The sequence below is a fragment of the Grammomys surdaster genome, unplaced genomic scaffold (assembly GCF_004785775.1).
Source record: "Grammomys surdaster isolate TR1022 unplaced genomic scaffold, NIH_TR_1.0 126039, whole genome shotgun sequence".
Lineage (NCBI taxonomy): Eukaryota > Metazoa > Chordata > Mammalia > Rodentia > Muridae > Grammomys > Grammomys surdaster.
This window is the reverse complement of record NW_021620852.1, coordinates 2,550,892-2,569,895: the sequence shown is the minus strand read 5'-3', so window position 1 is coordinate 2,569,895 and position 19,004 is coordinate 2,550,892. Positions and strand designations below refer to the sequence as shown.

The 19,004-nt window shown below is 43.2% G+C and overlaps 2 protein-coding genes and 1 pseudogene across 5 annotated transcripts in view; 1 reads left to right on the top strand and 2 right to left on the bottom strand.

Moving 5' to 3' along the window:
* The window catches only part of CUNH4orf45 (chromosome unknown C4orf45 homolog), a 109,207-nt gene that overhangs the window by 89,792 nt on the left and 411 nt on the right, over positions 1–19,004 (top strand). The window contains exon 4 of the mRNA XM_028754918.1: positions 5,011–5,197. Within this exon, the coding sequence (XP_028610751.1) occupies positions 5,011–5,197 (187 nt within the window). The remainder of the gene's footprint in view (positions 1–5,010; positions 5,198–19,004) is intronic.
* Positions 11,311–19,004, bottom strand: part of Fnip2 (folliculin interacting protein 2) — a 117,461-nt gene continuing 109,767 nt past the window's right edge. For all 4 annotated transcript variants that reach the window (XM_028754914.1, XM_028754916.1, XM_028754913.1 and 1 more), the window contains 2 exons: positions 17,253–17,368; positions 11,311–14,754 (listed from right to left, as the gene is read on the bottom strand). In XM_028754914.1, the coding sequence (XP_028610747.1) occupies positions 14,676–14,754; positions 17,253–17,368 (195 nt within the window). In that variant the 3' untranslated portion in view covers positions 11,311–14,675. The remainder of the gene's footprint in view (positions 14,755–17,252; positions 17,369–19,004) is intronic.
* On the bottom strand, positions 17,699–17,833 carry LOC114610407 (annotated as a pseudogene).

Below are 19,004 nucleotides of genomic sequence, written 5' to 3'. Positions count from 1 at the left end.
CTAATCACCATGTGAGGAAGCTCCAACTGCTAGCACCTCTACTTTCAGCGCCCTCTTCTGGCTTCCAAGGGCAACATACCCACATGCACATATATATGTGTCAGAGAGAGAGAGAGAGAGAGAGAGAGAGAGAGAGAGAGAGAGAGAGAGAGAGAGAGAGAGAGAGAAAAAAGAAAAAAATCTCCTTAAAAAAAGGATAGCTTCTTCTTATACACCCTCTTCTCTTTCCACTGGGCATTAGTTACCCTAGGATAACCCCTTTGCATTTAAATGTTTTTCTGTCAGTAACTGTCAAATACATATGTTCTTTTGATCTGTGGTTTAACAACAACAAAAAACTAAAGCAACTTTTCGTTTTTTAGTGACGTCTATGATAGGCTGTCGATCAGGATCAAATAAGCATTACCCCAGGGGGAAAAGATGAAATGTTTAGAGAGCAGTGTAGTACAGCACAATCATAAATAATTCTAGGGTGGTGGGTCAAGATGGAGTCAGCTGGACTCAACTCTCTTACGATATGTGTGGCACCAATCTGAAACATCTTGCCATGTTGTCCCACCCTTCAAAACCTCGAGAAGGGCTGAGTGGTGGTGCCTGGCTGTGTTTAAGCCCAGCTGGCCTCTGGTGGCTAGATGGAGAGCACCCAAGATAAGGGTAGGGATGACCTTTAGCAATCAGCATCTCTGAAATATTACCCCATCTGTTGCTGTTCATCATCAGTAACCCCGTGCCCCATGCACCTATGCAGAAGGCTAGGTTGGAAAAGGAAAATATGAAGAAACTCATCTTAAAGTTCTCTCTTAGGCGATCTGATAGTAGGTGTGGGCTGCACCAAAGATGTAAAAAGATCCATGGAAATAAAGGTCTCCTGTGAGTGTTCCAAGGAGAGGAGAGAGGGAAAGACTTGTCCCTTGGACAACACAGGACCTGCCAAGTGCTTCCACATGTGTAGCTCAAAACTTCCCCTTTGCCAATGGGACTGTTTTCACTTCCACAAATAGAAAGAGCAAATATTGACAGTGCCTTGAGGAAGCAGCCAATGAAAGAGCCAGATCCTTAGGGAAGAACTTAAGAGAGAACAGGTCATTAGGGTCCTCAGCAAAAGCTAGAAATACACGGATACACAATTACATCACTTCATGGTGGGTACGGAAAACGCAAAGCCCCAAAGTAAGTTCCTCTACTGAAACTCAAGTGAGTAACTCACTGTGCTACAGATTAGGTGGGAGGCTGACTCACTGGAGCTCAACACAGTCACTTTTAAAATTTAACCTCAGAATCCAAAAGACAGCCACTTAACCATTTATTAGAAGTATTTTTAGTTCACCAGACAGAGCTCACAAGATGTGGGTCAGTGCTGCAGACAGAAGAGAAAGGGGTTGCTTCAGGGACCGTGGGCGCTGGGCACTTGGTGCTCCAGAATAACTAGTTATTTTAATCATCTTATGAAAACATTCAAGCCAGTGACAAAGAGGTCACTGAATTGTTTGGTCATGAACCAAAGTAGCCACGGACTCCACAGTGGTCACAGCTCCTCACAGAAGGCTAGACACCTAGAATGAGTGCAGCTCATCCTGGAGGCCCTTCTTCAGCCTGGAGTGTTTTCTCTGACCCAAGTGTCCACATGAAAGCCAAGCTCTTCCTGTCAGTTTTAGACACTTATGTAAGCAGTCTTTCCTGAGTGCCGAAGCCTATTTTCTCTCCTCAGTCCATTTCTTTACGTTCAGGCTGCTTGGGAAAAGTTGGTCATCTCTGAATCGGCAGTTGTAGCAGAAATATTAAATATCATTGTGTAATAAAAAAATTAAATAGTAAAAGAAGAGGTCAATCTAAGTTCATTTCCACTGTCCACCGATCCCTTCACTATGTGCAGAATCACTGGCTCTCAAACTGGAGAATAGAAAAAAAATACACTTTTAAAAAATTTTTATTGATGTAAGCAAAATAGACTGTAAATGTGTTCTATGTCAGAACCCACTGAAGATACTAAAGACACAGAAACATAAGTGGACTGGGGTTGGGCTTAGTTGTGGAGAACTTGTATAATAGGGCTGAATCTCTTGGTCAATCCCCCCTACACACACAGATACATACAGATACACACACACACACACACACACACACACACACACACACACACATGCAGGGAAGATCACTCAGCAGTTAAGAGCACTTGGTGCTTCTTGCAGAGGACCTGGGTTTGGTACCCATACCCACAGGATGGCTCACAACCATCTCTAACTCCAGTTTCAGAGGGTATGATGCCCTCTTCTGGCTTCTACAGGCATTGCACACATGTAAAGGTAAAATACTCATATGCAAAAATTTTAATCTAAAATAAATCTTAAAAAGAATGAGAACTAGGTAAACTTCAAGGTAGTGCCATTGGTAACAGGACAGATGGAATAAAAAATTCAAAAGAATGTAAATTAGGTTGAAGAGATGGTGCATCAGGTAAGATATTTGCTGCCAACTCTGATGACCTGAGGTTGATCTCTGGGACCGACATAGCAGAAGGGAAGTGACTCTTGCAAGTTGTTCTTTGGTTTACACACATGTACCATGGCACACATGTGAACTCAAAGAGATAAATGTACTAAAAAAAAGAAATAAGAACGAAATAGCCTGAGAAGTTAGACTGCTAGAGAGAAGAGATTTGGAAACACAAATTGCAAGGACTCCCTGAGGAGGATGAGGCCCAGCACCAGAGAGCTGCCAGGATATCAGAGTAGAACATGTGGAGAGCAATCAGTCCAGCACACAGGAAGGTGATGCTAAGAGCCACCAGGGTGCATTAGTGGGAACTCAGGACCAGGTACATCATGTGGAGGAGGGTTAGAGTAGAGACAGCTAATCTCCTTTAAATGAGACTCCATTTCACTTATAGTGATTCAACTTGGGTGACACCTCAGAAATGGTGGAGGAAGAACCTTTAAAAATATTCTTGTGCAAAACAAATAAAAAAAATAACTCTGGCAAGAACCAAAAAACAAAACAAAAACCAAACCGAAATAACAACAACAACAAAACCAACCACCCAACCAATGAAACAAAATCAACTCATAAAAATTACCTTTTTAAAAAACAACAACAAAAATGAACAACCATTCTTGGTGCACTTAAGGAAAATGGTGGTGCCTATGCTCCTCAGGGCGTGTGAAGCTGAGCCGTCTGCCCCTTTTCTTCATAATTCCAAGGAAGGCTTTAGAATCAACTGCCTTAAAAGACAATATCCATGAGAAACAGCTGTCTGCCAATTCCTGGAGGTAGGACATAGGTTTGAAGTCCTTCTGGAAACCACACACACAGATATATCATAGTTAACCAGTTTTTGAAAACCCAGGAAAAGCTCCTTTTCCGGAATTTTCAATTATTTCAGCTCATTTTGTGTATAAACAGCTCTGTCTCATGGGCATTTGTCAAAAATAAATTAGCAGCAGTTATCCAGTATCGCAGCTATCAGTAAGGGTAATGAGTTGGGGCAAACAGCAACTGCCTAAAAATCCTAAAGGAACAGAGCAGAAAATGAGAGTATGCACAGAGAATGTATGAGAAGGGTCAATACAGCTCTAGGAATCTAGAAGGCAGGATGCCTAGGATGACAGTGTATACATCTAGAAGGCCTGAGATCATTCAGGCTCTTACTTGGGCTGATCCTGAAGCACTGTGCAAAGGGTAAACTAAGGCTAACTTTCATAGTAATCTGCCTTTCAGGACATGGACATAGACCTCAGTATGTAAAAAGACCAGAATCCTCAACGATTCAAAACATTTCAGAAAGTCTCTGGCCATCATTGGCTGACCATTGAACTAACTGAACAGGAACTTCTGGGGACACATATGGCACTTTTAATACAACAGGAGTCATCTCTGGACAATGTTATCACCACTACCATAACAGTAGGATGAATATTCAGGAAGCTCAATAGAACCCAGATAAATAGAATCACAGCTATACACACCAGGTCAAACCTCAATGACAATGACAAAGATAGACTATGGAAAGCAGCTAAAAGAAGGTGACATAAAACTGACTTCTCAGCAGAAACTATGGAGACCAAGTCTATGGAAAGGTACGGGACCACCTCCTTCTGTATGGTTCATCAGGGCTGGGGGAGTCCCAGAAGTAACCTGAATTGCACAGGCCAAAGGCTAATGCTCTTGGTTGTCCACCAGAAATCAATGATAAGATGCTATTTCTGACGAGTCTATGTAGTTTGGATGCAGGACACAGAGAAATCAAGCTGTAACTAAGCCAGTGCTTCCTCCCTGCTGGCTAGGTTTCAAGTCTGGAAGGAAGGTGATTAGTACGATGTTGGGCGGTGGGGGTGGGGAAAGAGCCATCAGTAATCTTATCCAGCTGTGGAACCTACAAGCTACACTACCAGCCTGCCAGGCAAGAGGTGCCTCTGGCATAGAAGTATGACGGTGATGAAATAATCAACAGTCTGCTGATTGGACTGAAGCCTGCTCCACAGGAGGAATCAAGGCTGATACTGTAAACTTGCTCCAAAGCCAGTGCTGGGGAGATTTTCTTTCTGAAGCAAATCTAAAGCATCTAAAGCTAGACTTTGGAATTACAGAACTGAACTTTTCCTAGTTCCCATGAAACCTTGAAACCAGCAGTTACCCACCCAACAGTCTCACTAGGTCCTGGCTTCCTTCTGCTCCACAGCCTCTTCCACACACGGCTCTGACTGGGAGCCATAGGCAATGGGGAGCTGGGAGTGTTTATGGCTTCTATCAGGTGTCCACAGGGCAGGAATGTACAGCAGCTGAGCCTCTGGGGATGCTGAGTATGGGAAATAACTAGAACCTCCTCAGTGAAGGTTAAGCAGGCCAGGTTTTCAGATGCCCTTGGCTCTGTACAGGCCAGAAATTTTCTCAAACAGTGAGGAACGAACCAATCTCACCCACTGAAGACTGGGAGCTGTTTCTATACCTTTTCTATTTGCTTTCGATTGTTCTATTTTTCTATTTTCTTTCATTTTCTATTTGTTCCTACTGCAGGCAGCCGAAGCCTTTTGTCCTGAACAAGCAACGAGGATACAGTCGCGGTTTTCTCGCCTGGAATATGAGTGATTATGAAGACATCGAACAGAGAAACTCTAAACGGGCTATTCTCGTTAAACAGAGTAAGTTACTAAGGAGCACCGCACCCTCCAGGCTGCCTAAGCTGCCAAACAAGGAAGAGAAGGTAAGCTGCCATGTTCCTGAATTATCCCTAGAAAAGCCCTGCTGAGACTGGAGAGTGTAATTTGATTCTAATAGTGTCATAATTCCCTTTAACATATCAACCAGATTGTGATCCAGATTAGCTTTCCCCTGCCAGTGTCCACTGTGTTGGGGAGCTGGGTATGAGTCTCATTTTATAGCGTAAGAAAACAGGAGGGTGTGTGGTCCTGACCCTACAAATGTTTATCCATGACATGGTTTGACCTGCAGAGAACGGACAGGCCCTAATTTCCACAAGCTGAGAAAACAGTCTGTACAATGAAGGCAAACCTGTAACTCCCCTGCAAACCCTGCACACGCTCAGAACATTAAGAATACACCAGCTCACTCTCCTGACTCCCGCCCCGCACCCCTGCTTAGTGCCTACAGGATCCTAGCAAGCTGTGTCAGTACCTTACATGGGCTTTTAAGAATAAATAAGATGGGAACATCAGGTACTTTCCTGAATTTTTGGAGAGGGAACATGAGAATCAAGTAAAGGACGTGTAATCATACAGTCTTCTTCGGAAATCTGTGTAAAAAATCCAATCTCCTCTCTGGACCTTCTGAACAATCCCACAGCACAATGCACTTTGTCACGATCCAGCATTTAACAGAATCTGACAGAAAGGAAACTAGAATAGCTCACACCCATTTGGACTCCTGTTCTGTACTCAGAGAATCATCCTGTTTCCCTGAAGAAGAGTCTTCAGAACTCATTCGCACGGATCTTACCATGCTTCCAAGATGGCGATCTGGCCGAGAACTTACCATGCTTCGCCATCTTGCTCAGCAGCCGTTACTATCACCTGGTAGAAGCATTCCATGAGGGAGCTGAATTTGTCCTCCTGGGCCCAGAGACACTTTGTGTTGAAAATGGGAGTAGTTCAGGTGCTAGCCTCCACCTGTGGGCTGACTTTTGGGAAGGCAATGATTTTGAGGTAATGATCCACATTGATTGACATAAGCTGGACTCGTTACATTATTGAATGCATTTTGAGTATAACCACACATTAGTTCCAAACACCACCTATCATCCACTAAATCTAAATTAAGCCTTTATGTTTTGCATTAAAGTTTTTGCTAAGAAGGTTTTTTTTAACTTTTAAATGGTTTAAAATTTACAGTGGAAATTTTGCAAGAACAGCCTTATATACTCTTCTTCCAGACTCATCAATTAAGTTTTCTTGCTTTGATATATTTTCTTCCTTACTCTAAATATATGTATATATGTATATACCACCCCCTGGGTGACATCTGAAGGCAAGTGCAGACACAATATCCATTTATTTCCTGACACTTTAGGATGTACTCCCTAAGAACAAAGATGTTCTCTCATACAACCATGGGTACAGTTTTAAGATTTAGGTCTACAATTCATGATCAAATTTTACTGACTCATGGTAGAGCCATGCATCATATTTAGTTATCTGTTTAGTTTCTCCCCGTTTGTGTCTCAGTCTTCATCTGTGTCTTTGAAGGCTGTAGGGAAGCTTCTTGGCATGTTTTCTCCAGGTGGGCTCATCTGCTGTCTCCATGCAGGCTGACTCAGATTGTGTGCTATGCACAGGAAACTCTGACACATGGTGTAGCACCAGGTGTGGGAGCAGCGCATCCTCAGTGAGCACACACAGCCATGTCCTTTCTAAAAATATATGTCATTCAAAGTAAACTTTTCATCAGGCAGGCTTTCTCTTCAAATTTCAGAGTGTAGAAACTCATTACCTGCATCTGGTTGCTTGGAGGGTCTCAGAGTTGTGGGCATTTGAGAAAACTCTCAGCTCCTTTTTGTGTAACTCCTCTTTGTGGAACTAACTCCAAGCAACCATTCTTACATATTCAAAAGCCAATAATGAATACAACATGTGAGAAGCACCCTCACACCGCCGCCCACTCTGGCAACAGTGAATGCTGGCAGTCATTACTGTTAGAGAGAGGCTGAGAGACCGCCATGTCTCCCACTCTTTCTTTTGAGACAAGGTGTCATATAGCCCAAGCTGACCTCAAACTCACTACACAGTTGAAGATGACCTTGAACTCCTGACTCTCCTATCTTCGACTCTAGAGTGATAGGATTAAAGCAGGTGCCACCATGCTGGCATAGCTCCCATTCTCATGCTGAAAGAACTATAATTGTACCAAGAGTCATCAAGAAGTAAAGACCTGTCCTTGTCCCAGTATTACACAGCTTCTCATCTGGAGAAGGTCGGAATGTTTGATTATTTGTGCTATTGGATGTAGTTCTCTACTTACAAACTTGAGAGCTTAATTATATTATTTGTTAAAAAAAAAAAAGAAAAGAAAAAGGTACAGGTTCAGGTATTTAACAGTATGACACATTCTTGTACACATTTACTTAGAATGCACTAACAAATGCTTTGGAATTCAATTGGGCAAAAGTGTTTTCCCCCATTAAATTCCTTTCTTTTTAAACATTACAAACGTCTCTCAAGTTCTATCTTTTCTTGCATTTGTTATCCTTCCATCTTGATCTTTTTCTTCTCAGTAAGTAGTAGTGACCTACATGTTGTAAAGCCTATGGCATAGAACACCATTCATTTCCACTTCATTCTTGGTTTGCCAGTATTCTTGAGACCCTCTAAATTCCAGTGTACTAATGTAACCTCAGGGGCTGATGTATTCTTTTTTTTTTTAATATTTCTTTTACTTCATGCATTTTTTCTGTCACTGCCTTTGAAGCACAGGAATAGTCTCAGATGTTAATGTGCACACGAGCCCCGGGTGACCAAATTCAGATGCAGATTATGGCTCAGTAGGTCTGTAGTGTGTCTGCTGTTCTGCATTTCTGTCCAGTTCCCAGGCAACACATGATCTGAGGAACTTGAATCCCAGGGTGCCAGAGGACTTGACCATGAATTCAATTTTGGAACAGATCAGAAGAGGGATTGGTTGGACGAGGAGCCAGAGGAGGCTGGGAGGGCAAAGGCAACACTAGTCTTCAGGAGAGTGCAAGGACTTCAATACGGCTGTGCATTAGAGTGAAAAGAAGCAGGGCGCAGTGAAGCATGCCATGGCCTCAACTACTCAGGAGGCTGAGCGGGGAGATTCACGTGAGCCTAGGAAACTGAGGCCAGGTTTGGCTGCACGGTGAGATCCCATTTCTTAAAAATTAAGAAATAAACTGGTGGTAGAGGTTTGGTCATCTCAGCTACTCAGGAGTTTGAGGCAGGAGCTTGCCTGGATAACAAGTTCAAGGCCAATAAAGACCTTATTTCATAATAAAAAAAAATGAGGGTGGAGATAAAGCTCAGTGGTGCCTACCATGCTTGATGAACGGGGGTGTGTTGTAGACATACAGACTACCTGGTGCTGATGCTGATGCTGATGAGCCAACTCACTTCATTTCAGTCTGTGATGCTAAAGCCCTTGGGGGTTATCGGGCTGCTGTTTAAAGAGTAGAGTGACAGGATCAAATCATTTTAGCAAGGCATGGAAATCAACACAGAGGAGAATTTGGTTAGAATTCTTTGGTATGAAATGGAGGTGAGTTTGCAGAGCATTACGGTAACTCAACTAAAAATAGGGAAGGGTTAAACTGAGAAAGAGAGGAAGAAAAATGATAAGCAGACAGAATTGGACCAGCACACTCTGGGTATGGGAAAATGCTGTTATAGGAATGAGGGGGTATAGGCTGCACCCTCAGAGCTCAGCGAGAGAAGTTTGGAGGAGCCTGGTAGAAGAACAGAGGAGAAGTCTACAGGATGGGGTTAATTGTGCTATTTATTATGTGAAAGACAACAGCCAGGCTTAGTGATTGTCTTAGTTAGGGTTTCACTGCTGTGAACAGACACCATGACCGAGGCAAGTCTTATAAATGACAACATTTAACTGGGATTGGCTTACAGGTTCAGAGGTTCAGTCCATTATCATCAAGGTGGGATCACGGCATCGTCCAGGCAGGTACAATGCAGGCAGAGCAGAGAGTTCTACATCTTCATCTGAAGGCTGTTAGTGGAAGACTGACTTCCAGGCAGCTAGGGTGAGGGTCTTAAGCCCACACCCACAGTGACACACGTACTCTAACAAGGCTACATCTCCCAATAGTGCAACTCCCTGGGCCTAGCATATACAAACCATCACAGTGATTCATGTTTGTAATCCAAGCACTTGGGAGGTGGGAGGGAGGAGGATAGTCACAAGTTCAATGCTAGCCTGGTCTGCACAGCTAGTTCGATCCCAGCAGGGACTAGACAGTTGGGAGAGGAGAAAAGAGGTAGACAGAAGAGACATTTCATATAAGCTGGCATTATACTATCTGGCTCCGACCCAAGTCCATTTTACTTATAAGCACCACTGGATTAATCTCTTCAGTACCTGTATCTCAGGGGACCTTTGTGCACATTTGGAGGAGACACAGGAGTGTTCATGATAAGTATCTGGCTCATGTGACTGTAGGAGCTAGAAAATTCATCGCTTATAGGACTGGCTGGCAGGCTGGGCCAGAAAAAGATGGATGCCGTAGCTTGGATGGGGATGCAGTTGGGAGTGGGGGCAGTCTGATTTTTTTTTTTTTAAAAAGATTTATTTATTTTATGAGTACACTGTAGCTGTCTTCATGCACATAAGAAGAGGGCATCAGATCCCATTATAGATGGTTTGTGAGCTACCATGTGGTTGCTGGGAATTGAACTCAGGACCTCTGGAAGAACAGTCAATGCTCTTAACCACCAAGCCATCTTTTCAGACTGGCTCCTTTGATTCAAAGAATCTGCTTTAGTCAATCTACTGATTTAACTATAATCTAAAAAAAAAAATACCCTCACAGCATGACCTATATTGGTATCTGAGTAGTATGGCCTAGGCAACTTGACAAACGTCATCATCACAGCACCTATTTCAGCCAGCTGTGAAGATTAAATGATGTGACACAAGGGTCTATGTAGTAGGAAATCAGACGGGAACACAGAGTCTGCTGTGTGTACTCAAGGCCTTAGGATGGCATGACTTAAAATGGCTTCCAGATAGACAGAAGCTGGGCACTTTGCTCTCTTTTCCAGCTTGAAAGGTAGACTGAGGCTGAGAAAGCTGAGAAGGGGGACACCAGACACTGCAGCCAAGAGGGCTGGTGCCCCAGGCACAGCCACAGAGGGGAAGGCCCAAGGAGGTCCAGACCCTGGCCTAATCCGTTCCAGAAAGGCCTTGTGTGAGGGCAAGTGCTCAGGTACTGAATCCCAGATTGACAAAAAGGTTCTTGTCCTTGCCACAAAGCCAGCTGAAGGTGACAACCATGCTGGTACCCGGTGGATATAAGTGGCACCCAAGTACCTGGCTACTGTCCTACTGAAGATGTGCCATGGAGCTGTCGAGCTGTGGCAAAAATCTCTCCGTCAGCATGTGAGGAAGTGGCTTGTTGGTCCTGGGAGTTGTTCTCTCCTTCCGCAACCTTGTGGGTTCTGGGGCTCTAACTTAGGTCATAAAGTTTGGCAGCAAGTACCCATACCTGTTGAGCCATTGCCCTGACCCCTGGATATGCTATGTAAACACATACACTTTGGAAGAGCTTACATATGAAGAGGTGGAGAGATGCCTATGTGTATGCACAGTGCTCCATGCAGGCAAGGGGTACCGCTGCTCACTGACAGGTATGCACCGTACTGGTGTCCTCATCTTACAAGAGCCACAGCTGCTGCTGAAGTTTCCAAAAGTCCATCAGTTTGCAGTAAAGATCAAGTGGCCACTTGTTAAAATCCTTACAAAGTAAATCCATAACCCCAGGATTGACAACAGTTACATTCCTGGAAAATTCACCATATGCTAATGTCAGGTAGAAACTACAAATGCTCAGCTTAGATCATTAAAAACAGATTTATTACATCAGTGAATGTCAGGTAGGGCAATTAAAGGTCACACAGACTGGCTCTGGGGGTATTCCCTGGGGCTCCAGGATGTGTCTCCTGACATTCCTGACCCAAAGCTCAACAGTGTGCTGGGGCAGTGGTCTCACTCAGCAATGCTAATCAAAACCTCCCTGCACTTCCAGAGTACTGACATATAATGACCCTGATTCACCATAAGTCACTGAAAGATTCTGTATTTGATTAAACGCAACAAACAAATCATGCAGCACCAGGAAAATAAGCAAGATAAATTCAAAAAGTTTATTGCACCAAATGTCACAGAAAAATGGATCGAAATAATGCATGAATGTTATTTTAGGAAAAAGTTTCCACACACTGACAGTTGGATCCACTCAACTGACTTAAAAAACAGTCCTATCCATTCTCTTAATGAAAGATCAATAATAACACACCCCAGAATGGTCTCCTTTTTAAAACACTGAAATTTAAACATAATGCAAATACATGTTCCAGATGCTCACCAAATTTTAACATTTTAAAAAATTAACATTTGAAGGGGGCTGCTTGATTTAGGCAAGAAGTGTGTTCTTCTCTACCAAGCACAATAAAAACAAAGGGTCCACATTAACTGAGAGAAGCTGTGGACCTTTTCAATTTAATGATGAAAGTCTGCGTGAACATAATCCCCGAGTGTGCATCAATGGAAAACTCCAGACATTTAAAAGCATTTGAGAGTTGTTTTATATTCTTTATGTACATCCAACTAACAGAGAACCTAAAAAGCTACAGACTAGTTTATAAAATCCAAAGACCTGATATTTAAGAGCCCAGACAACAGTTTAGCATCATTTAGCAAGCGGGGAATTTCTTCCTTCCAAAAAAGTTAGTTCTGAAAACCACAGTAATTTAAAAAGTTGCGATGTGTAAACCAGCTCCATGAGGTGTGAGAAGATGAGTTACTTCCCGTATAAAACAGCACGCGTCTGGAAAATGGGCTGAAGCTGTACAAAAGCTATTTAACACTGATAAAATAAGATACTTTGGAATTATGCACAAGTATGGAAGCTACATATTAAATTTTCATTGTCCTTTTTGAAAACATACACAATTGCCTATACATTCATATCACTTATCAACTTAACAAATATAAAACTACAACATGCTAGAAAGAGGTCATCACAGGACACTGACACGCTTCTGCTCTGCTGTGCCTCATGAGCCCTGCTTAGTCAAACAAGCAGAGTGCTGCCCAGTGACACATAACAGGTAAGACTGAAGAGCCGAAGAAACCCTAAGGGTAGGTGGAATCCTGTCAACTGAGGTAGATTTCTTTAAACATTTTAGAAAATGTTTTGTCCCTTGAGTTATGCCTAGAAGGTAGGATAGTTTTGGACTCTTCGGCTATGACAGAATGACGTCATCCTTGGTACAGGATGTGGGTGTATCTCAACAAAAGTCCATGAGATGCTTTGTTTTCTGAGAAGAGGCTGAATTTAAGACAAAGGAAACGTGAACACCCCACACCTTGGGAGCCAGGAGAAGAGCAGCACATCTTTCTCTGCAATAGCAAGAGACAGTGGGGTACTGAGATAACCCATGTGAGCCCAGGGTTTCCCACTTTTCCTCTGAAATTTGGAGCATTGGATTGAGAGGCAGGCTTAACTTTTTTCTGGCTATGAAGTGCTGGGCTAAGTTTTTCTTCATGAAACTGAGAATTAACCTGATGACAGCTCAATTCCCCGAGTCTGGCTGTCAACATGTTACTCTATCTACACAAGAAACTGATTCTATATTGAGTTATTTTCTCCAAAACCTCAGAAGCTGGTGAAAGATGCTGAGTCCACGTGTAAACGAGAGAAGCCAGGAGAAAGAAGGGAGAGCTCTAGGCTGGCAATGGTGGCTGAGGTCTGCTTTGACAGCTCATCCACACCAAGGAAAAACAAGTGCCTGGAAAGCCGAGCCGCATGTGGGGTTCCCTGGCAAACTAGGATATCACAGAGCCAGGAAACTGAAAAGAGCAAACAAATGTCCGGTAATAGAAAATGGAAGATATTTAAAAGAATGGGACACTTCAACTTTGTGAAATACGAAAAATGCAAATTAAAGATCTTAAGTGCCTTGAAGCAACATCTATTTTCACATATCACAGAAAAATGAGAGATGCTTAGGGCAAGAGGGAAAGGGGAAGGAGGAAGAGGAGGGAGAGGGAGAGGGAGAGAAGGAAAAGGAGGGAGGGGGTCATGAGAGTCCACACTCTGGCCCACTTCTAAGAGATAATGTCGGCATTTGTCCTCAGTAGCATAGGGAGCACATGGTCTCAGCTAACTTGTATTTGTAATGAAGAGAGACAAACATGTCGCATGGATTAGGATTTGATCAGATATAAACTAGAAGAGCCCCTAGAAGCTATCCCACATTCTCAGGCACCAGAAACTCGTGGGAAGACCGAGGAGCTGACAGTGTTTGACTTTACTTGACTGGCTCCTGTCTTTTTAAACACCAGAATTTTTGTTTTTAAAGTATTTCAACATGGACTGTTTTATGGTCAGTAAACTAAGGTTCTTTAGGTTTAATGACCAATTGGGCTTTTACAGTTCTTCACTTTGGTAAGTTTTACAAATGATCAAGTTAATTTCTGGAAAGATTTTTTTTTTTAAAGAAATATGAAAGGGATTAAAAAGTGCAGGACTGACAGTGTAAAAACTGAGATCGCACACGGACTGCTTCTCAATGTTCGGGCGCCTGCTGTCCTTGTCAGAGCTGCTGCAGGTTCCCTCCCTAGCTGGCAGCTGCACCTTACCACATGAACAGCACCAGCGCGGACTGCTAGGAGGAAAGAGGCTTGGGCTGGCCGAGCTCACCCACAAACCTCCTGAGCTCATGGAAACAACTTTGGTAAAAAGTCTTTCTGGAGAAGGCTAAAGACACTAAAGCCAGAGCTGAATACCCAGTGTCAGACTATGTACTCCAAAACACCTGACAGAACAGGGTGCTACATTGCATCCTGGGCTTATTACACCAGCAATCCCTCTTAGACCTGCCTGTGGCTGGACTGGAACCACAGGAAGCTCTGAGAAGTGACAACCGTGGGTCTCCAGAGCTCTCTCTCTCTCCTCTCAACAGACGATCCACATCCTGTGTCCAACAGTCGCTGCTGCAGCTCCGGGCTGACACTGGCAAAATGCCGCTTTCTTCAGGTCAATGTTCCTAGAAGAGCCCTGACCTAGGAGCCACAGCCTGTTCTTAGAACAACCCTTTATGTTCTCTCATGCTTAAATAGGAATATCTTCTTACTGGAATGTTCTAGACATTGGTTACCCCCTACTCCAGTCAGCCCTCAGCATTCTACCCAACAGCACAGGGGCGTCTGCCTACTTTGACCATGGTGCTTACGTTTCCCTCCCACCAGAAAGGTAACTTTCTTTTGATTCCTGGGAGGAGACAGTGGCTCAAAGTGATCTTGAACAATCACAAATTGCCACTGCGTGGAGTAAACGCAAGCCTCCCAGTGTAACAGCCACTAGGCAGCAGCCACACGAACAACGAGGGGCGGGCAACCGCTCCATGTTCTCAAGCCTCTGCGGTCACTGAGAGCTTCCTCCTTCCGGTCTCATTTTCCAATGAGAACTGTCCTGCAGTCGGCTATAAGAGGATCTGCGCCACGTACGGAGAGTGAGTGCTGGCGATGGCCGTCAGCAGAGGCAGGTCATTGGATTCAATCCTGAGTGTAGAAAAATTAAAGGAGAACATGTTAAAACTGCATCACTTCATAAGAAAGTATTATCTCTAGGCACCAGCTTCTTTGTCTAGCTCATCTTTGAAAATTAATGAAAACATAAAACAGGGATAGCAAGAAGGCTTGGCTGGTTGACACTGGCTGTCAAGGCTGATGACCTGAGTTTCATCCCTGGGACCCACATGATGAAGGAAAGAGAGAGAGAACTGACTTCTGCAAGTTGTCCTGACTCCCACACATGCACCCTGGCACATGCATCCTACACAGATCTACAAACATGAAATACATAAATAAAATGAACACATGTGAGTAAAAAAGATGAGGAAAAAGAAAAGACCTCCCAGTAGACACTGCTTCAAAGGAGGTTCGCCCTAGAGGACAGTGGCTGCTCTTCCCGCAGCAGGGGACATACAAGTCGAAGCCCATGGGTGACTTTTCTTATTCCTATGTCATGTCATGCTTTGTGGCCTCCTCAGCATCTCCTTCCTGTTGATGGCACACTGCTTTTGCAGTAAGCTTAAGTCAGTCTCAGCAAACAACAAGGCAGGTTCTCAAGCAACGGGTTCTGCAACTGACTGAGCTACCTAGTGAGTGTTCTGAGGAGAAGGAAACTAGGAAGAGGTGCCACCACTTCAGATGGACATGGTATGGGCTGACCCTTACAGCACATTGCTTATAATACGTTCTGGTAAAGTCCTGTAGGTATTGTGGGAAGGAAAGAACTGGAGGGCTTCAGTTTGAGAAATATATTCCAATTGTTTCTCTCAAAATTCAATTTTTTTCTAAGACTGGGAATGGCCATTTGCCGGAGTCAGACAGTAGGACAAAGTCCTGTAACAACAGGAACAGATCCAGCAATGGGGCACCTGAGGCAGGATTACAGTCTGTGGCTAAGAAGGAAAACCAACAGTACCTTCCTTGCAAGTTAACTGCAAAAGCTCAATGCCTCCAAAAGGGAAAATATTTTAAAATGGATTACCCCAAAAGAACGTATGACAGGTGTGCTGGTTTGAGTGAGAACAGTCCCCAGTCCCCATAGGCTCATCTATTTGAATGCTTAGTCTCTAGGGAGTGGCACTATTTGGAAGGATTAGCAGGATTAGGAGTGTACTTGATGGAGGAAGTGTGTCCCTGGAGGTGGGCTTTGAGGTTTTGAAAGGCAGGCCCAGTTTCTCTGTTTCTGCCTATGGTTCAGGATATAAAACTCTCACCTCCTTCTGCAGCACCATGTCTCTCTGTGTGCCACCATGCTTCCTGCCATGATGACAATAGACTAAACCTCTGAACCTGTAGGCCAGCCCCAATTAAATGCTTTCCTTTATAAGAGTTGCCTTGGTCATGGTGTCTTTTCATAGAGATAGAACAGTGACTAAGACAACAGGCAAAGCTAACTGTCTCATCTAGCTGTAAAAGATAGAAAATCTGATAAAAATTCAAGGCCTAACTATTAACTAATATTGTAAGAGCTGGAGAGATGGCTCAGCAGTTAAGAGCAAATGTTGCTCTTCTAAAAGACTGGGGTTCAGACCTAGCACCCATGTCTGGTGTCTCATAACTGCCTATAAGTCCAGCCTCAGGGGATCAGATATTCCTCTTCTGCCCTCCAAGTGCATCTGCATATATGTGGCATGCAAGTGCATTCATGTACACAAGAATAAGATAGTTTAGTAGCAGCAGCAGCAGCAGCAGCAGCAGCAGCAGCAGCACTAGTAGTAATAAAAAAAAAACACTTTGAGAGGCAGGCATGGTGGCACATGCTTGTAATACCAATAGTGGAGGGACTGAAGCTAAAGGATTCTGAATTTAAAGCCAGCCTAGGCCAAACAGTGATACCCCATCTCAGAAGCAAGCAAACAAACAAAGAAGCTTGTTCAAAAAGGAAAACAAAGTTAACTAAATAAAACAAAAATTTATCAGGCTTGGTAGAAAATTTAAAGGTTGACATAGGCATAGTACTATCTTATTCCAAATTAGCAGAATCATGTCAGGAATATGACAGCAATTCCTCACAGGTATAGTCCTTTTTGTTATTTCTATTGAAATAAAAGTGGAGTCAGAATTTTTGTAGATGAAGTGTGACAAGTGTCCTCAGAAGACAGTGTGCCTCCTTATTATTGTGCAGGTCTTCCTTTGGGTGGGGTGAGCTCAGGATGTCCACAGGAAGTGCCTCCCACCTCCTCTACCACAGGAGACAAGCCACCACTACTACTCTCAGCTTGTGACTTTTGCATTGTTACAGTATCACTAGTGATGAAGAGGCAGAATTAGATCAAATGCCACTCCAACCTACATGCTGAAACTCACTGGGGAATAGGCATACCTCTGAATATCCCTAGGCACAGTGAGAAATACTGATCCTATAGGTAGACAATGACACAGCCCAGTAGATTGTGTGCGTGTGTGTTTGCCTGTCTGTGTGTGTGAACCGCACCAGACTACAGCCAGTACACCTGGGAGAAAGGCCAGCCTTTCACAGAACTTACCCCAACACCACACTCAGCTCTTTCACGTGCACACGTGTGTGTCCCCGGAGATATTCTGAAAGCATTTTACTTTTGAGGTACATCTCCTGTAGCCTGTCTTCCAGATGCATGATGCACTGCAAAGCCAACAGCATTCACAATGAGCACTACAATTGCAGCATCCACCAGGATCTTTAGGAGCTCGGCTCCTCTTTAGTTCTTTCTACAAACACAGCTATAATTGTCCTCCTTTCAAATAAACCCCCAAACTATCAGCTTGAGTTTTTCATAAAACCGCTATTAACAATGCTATATAATACTATTCTAGCATCTTTAAAAGAAAATGTTTTACAGAATTGAAATCATTCCATAAGCATAAACATCCCCTGTCTTTCTGGCGTTTAAACTGTCAACTCTTTATCCTTGGAACCAGCCTCATGGTCAACACCATCCGTCACTGTGAGCACCATGTTCCTCCTTATGTGTATCAAACCCCTACTGAGCCATGAGTTTTGGGTTGCAAATGTGGATTTATTTTTGGACTCATCTTTATGTCTCTATTCACAAAATTTCTTGTCATAAAGAAACTTAACAATAATCCCATATTTAAGAATTCCTCACTATGCCATTTTTATGGCCAATGCTCTAGAGATGTTAACTTACCATTATTTACTTAGCCATGGAGCAATCTACACTTGGGCTATAATTTTGTGAAAATGTTTTAGTTCTTGTTTTCTTCCTACACCTCAGGTTGTTTTGGCATAATGCATTCCCAAAAGCAGAATGATTGGAACAAGGTCCCTTCAGACTTTTATTCTGGTATCGAGAGTATCCCGTAACTAAGATTTTAGTAGCAATAGGGACATGATTTGGGGGACATCTTCACCCTTGGGATGGTGTCCAGCCTCAGTGGTTAGAGAACAGTAGCCATCTATGCCTCTCACGGGCAGCAGATGCTTCTGTACTTGGGAGACACCTGACGGCTTTGGCAGGGTAATTCCATCATGCATAATTTCCTCCTAGACCATTGGGCCCCTTATTTTCAAGGTAAAAAGATTAACAGATGCATTTGAAAATGTTGGTCCTGACCATCTGGGTTGATCAATGTCAGGGCAAAGTGTCTGTGAGATGTGGACACTTTTCAGTTTCTCATTGGTTAGCATCTTAGGTACTGTGCTAGGGATGAGCACAACATCCTGAAGTACTACTCAGGCCAGGGGGACAACACCGATCTTCTCAGAAATGGTCCCCTAAATGAACAGAGGGAGGTAGTTGAGGGACTTTTTACCAAGTTTTAGTTTGTTATGGAGTGAATTGAAATTTTTAATAAGAGTTACAAGATACGCCAGGCAGTGGTGGCGCACACCTTTAATCCCAGCACTTAGGAGTCAGAGGCAGGTGGATTTCTGAGTTTGAGGCCAGCCTGGTCTACAGAGTGAATTCCAGGACATCCAGAGATACACAGAGAAATCCTGTCTTGAAAAACCAAAAAGAACACCCCCCCAAAAAAGTTACAAGATACAAAGAACATTCAAATTACATTGACTTCTTTAAGTTGTAAAGTGGTTTATGTATTGCATCTTTAGTCTACAGGAAATGTATATGATGCATTGTGGCTCTAGGAATGTATGCTAAATGAAAAAAACACATTTACAAAAAAAATATTTTTTTAAAGCTTCATAATCAAATAGAATCAAATAGTGGTTTTCCCTTCTTTGTAAGGTTTTATTCCTGAGATGTGATGCAATTCTCAACTTCTAAAATTTAGCTATT